A 3,172-nucleotide genomic window follows, 5' to 3' on the forward strand; every position below is an offset into this window, starting at 1 on the left:
AAAAAAAAAGCGAGTTCTAGTTTCGAGAATTAAACTTGCTGTTCATCTTATAACTGCAGTAATCACCATGTATTATATGGAAATCATTTTGTTTGCTAACAACATAGTCAATCGGCATACTTTCGCTTACTATCAATAATTTTTCATTGCTAAGAGCATAAAAATTCAACGGACAAAGCAAATGCCGAAATCTATTGAACATTCAAAAAATATTAAAAATATTTCATAATTTACATACATATTTATTTTTTTTACTAATACTTGATATCCTAAAGTCCAACAGCACCCATTAATTTGAGTTTGAGCGAAATCATTTACATGTTAATGTTCTCCTATTTGTGAATCTTTTTCTACTCACAAACTTCGAGGAAAGAGCATTCACAAACCCCAGGCTTCAATTCAATATTCAGCAAAAGTTTCTATACATAGTCAAACTGAATGAGCTTTTGTTTTGTCCATATGTGTCAACGCCTTGCCGGGCTCATTTGGGAATTCAGCCTCTATTTTATCGGAATTAGGATTAAAGCAGCAGACTCTTCAACTGTCTTTGATGAATTATTAACAAGTTCTTCATAATCGCTCTCCATAAATATATGCCACACCCACGTACAATATTGCATCAATCCCCACTTGACGACGCACAGATACAACCTCGAAACAAGAATTTAGAAGGGGATCGAGGGGCAGCAACGGCTATGGCGATGGATGGTAAAATTCTGCATGTACTTATTACAGTTCTAGGACTTTGGGCATGTCAAGCCTGGTCCCGGACACTCCACGAAGCATCGATGTTAGAGCGGCACGAGAAGTGGATGGTTCAGTTCGGGCGTGTCTATGCAGATGAGGCAGAGAAGGAGAGGCGGTTCGCAATATTCAAGACCAATGTCGAGTACATAGAGATGTTCAACCGAGATGGAACCAAGACTTACCAGCTGGGGATCAATGGGTTTGCTGACCTAACGAACGAGGAGTTTCGGGCTACTCGGAACGGTTACAAACACATCTTTCATCCAGGGTCGTCCAGGACATCATCATTTAGACATGAGAATACGTCGGTTCCTTCCAGCATGGATTGGAGACAGAAAGGAGCTGTCACACCCATCAAGGACCAAGGCCAATGCGGTACGCAAAACTAATTAAGCTCCACTACTTCCATGACTATTAGTTATGTATATCACCTGGAGTAGCTCTTTCTGCAAACCTAATTTTAGTAATGATAATGATTTCATCAACTTTGTGAAATATAGGATGTTGTTGGGCATTCTCCGCGGTGGCAGCTACCGAGGGGATTCACCAGCTCAGTACCGGGAAACTGATCTCATTGTCCGAGCAAGAGTTGGTGGACTGTGACACTGGAGGAGAGGATCAAGGTTGTGAGGGCGGTCTCATGGACAATGCCTTCAAATTCATCATTCATAACCACGGCCTCACGACGGAAGCTAAATACCCCTATCAGGCAGCTGACAGCACTTGTAATGCCGACAAAGCATCCTCACATGTGGCAACGATCACCGGCTATGAGGATGTGCCTGCCAACAGCGAGTCCGCTCTGCTAAAGGCAGTGGCCAATCAGCCAGTTTCAGTTGCCATCGATGCTAGTGGGTCAGACTTCCAACTCTATTCCGGTGGTGTATTCACAGGAGAATGTGGAACCGAGTTGGATCATGGGGTGACCGCAGTTGGGTATGGGACAGACGATGACGGTACCAAGTACTGGCTAGTAAAGAACTCATGGGGTGCCAGCTGGGGAGAGAAGGGGTATATCAGGATGCAGAGAGATGTCGATGCCGATGAAGGGTTGTGTGGTATTGCCATGCAGTCATCCTATCCGACTGCTTGATTGCCTTGTCGAGGGTGGAACTTGGAAGGCTTATTCCCGCAATATCTCGTCGCGGTTTTCATTACATGTTTCTGTCTTCATCTTCCATTCAGCGGGATGTTTGTTTCGTTTGAATGTTGTACAAAAGCATGTTACTTTCTGGTGTGAAGATATACAAACTGCAACTCAATTAATGTGGCTTTTCTTCACTTGTTATCATAAATATACTCCGTGTTCCCAATGGCGCATTATATAATTTCCAGAAATAAGTATTGACGTATTGACCAAGCTGAGAGTCAATATTTCCAACGAAATCAATTCAATAATTTATCTACTATTTTGAATGAATTCCGTAAGCCAACCAAACGACATATTTAAAAAAGAAATGAATCTAATCAGAAAATCAATCAATAAAAAAATGATGGGTTGCGATTTTGCTTTTTGAGCATAGATGACGTTTTTTTTTCTCTTGTACTCTCTATCTTTTATGTAGTTATATTATATATTAGTTGGTCGATTCATAGTCCTATGAAATAAAACGAAATTTAGTATTAAATGTAATTAAAGTAAATCTTAGAAAATATAAAAATGTAACAATTTAAATGAGTTTATTTAATCTTGAATTTAATTTTATGAGTCAATTTTGTGAATTCTTAGTGATTAAAATTTATGGGCCATAAACTACATTTAAAAATTAGTTTCATCAAAATATATGTAATTAAAATTGTCAAATAATTAACATGCTATCATCATTTATAAGTTCTTTTCACGTAAATAACCGACATTAATTTGATGAAAATCCTTTCCTTGAGCGAAAAGTTAACTAAAAAAAATTAGTAAATAATTAAAATAGACCATATTTTACAAAATAGGTTTTTGACCTAAAAAAGCACATAATATACAGAAATTGCTAATGTAGTACGCACTTTAAAATTAGCCTAAAAAAGTACAAAGTTTCATAACTTTCCCTAATCTACCTTGTCGTTAGCTTTAATCCATCCTCCTCGGTGAAGTGCTGACGTGGCCATTAAATTTGCTTAGCTGGCCATTAAATGCCACGTGTAACCATCCCATTGTCGGGATTTTTCCCGACAACTTTTCCCCTCTTCTTTCTCTTTCTCTATTACGGATGATCTCCAAAACCAAATCAGCTGCAGGCTAATCCCCCTGAGAATCGAAACTTCTCTTCTTCTTGGGATCCTCCGACTCTCCCTTTGCAATCGAAGACTATATTCTTTGCAATCGACTTCTCCACCACCACCACCACCACCACCACCACGAGCAGCAACAATGGTTTCTCTTGTACTACTGCATCCTCATGTTGTCGTATCTCTCCAAGCTTTCATTGCATCA

At 39.2% G+C, this 3,172-nt stretch overlaps 1 protein-coding gene across 1 annotated transcript; it reads left to right on the forward strand.

Annotated features, from left to right (window-relative positions):
- Positions 1 to 645: 645 nt before the first annotated feature.
- Positions 646 to 2,057, forward strand: LOC116209352 (senescence-specific cysteine protease SAG39-like). Its single transcript, XM_031542965.1, has 2 exons — positions 646 to 1,122; positions 1,248 to 2,057. Exons 1-2 carry the CDS (start codon positions 696 to 698, stop codon positions 1,838 to 1,840), a joined length of 1,020 nt encoding a protein of 339 aa, XP_031398825.1. The 5' UTR covers positions 646 to 695; the 3' UTR covers positions 1,841 to 2,057.
- The last annotated feature ends 1,115 nt before the right edge of the window (positions 2,058 to 3,172 follow it).

Source organism: Punica granatum, chromosome 5 (genome assembly GCF_007655135.1).
Source record: "Punica granatum isolate Tunisia-2019 chromosome 5, ASM765513v2, whole genome shotgun sequence".
Classification (NCBI taxonomy): Eukaryota; Viridiplantae; Streptophyta; class Magnoliopsida; order Myrtales; family Lythraceae; genus Punica; species Punica granatum.

What these genes read in the sequence shown, in the direction of transcription:
- LOC116209352 (XM_031542965.1), top strand. Translation starts at nt 696, where the DNA reads ATGGCGATGGATGGTAAAATTCTGCATGTACTTATTACAGTTCTAGGA. An exon ending in CAAGGACCAAGGCCAATGCG is followed by an intron (nt 1,123 to 1,247) that starts GTACGCAAAACT and finishes TGTGAAATATAG; the next exon opens with GATGTTGTTGGGCATTCTCC.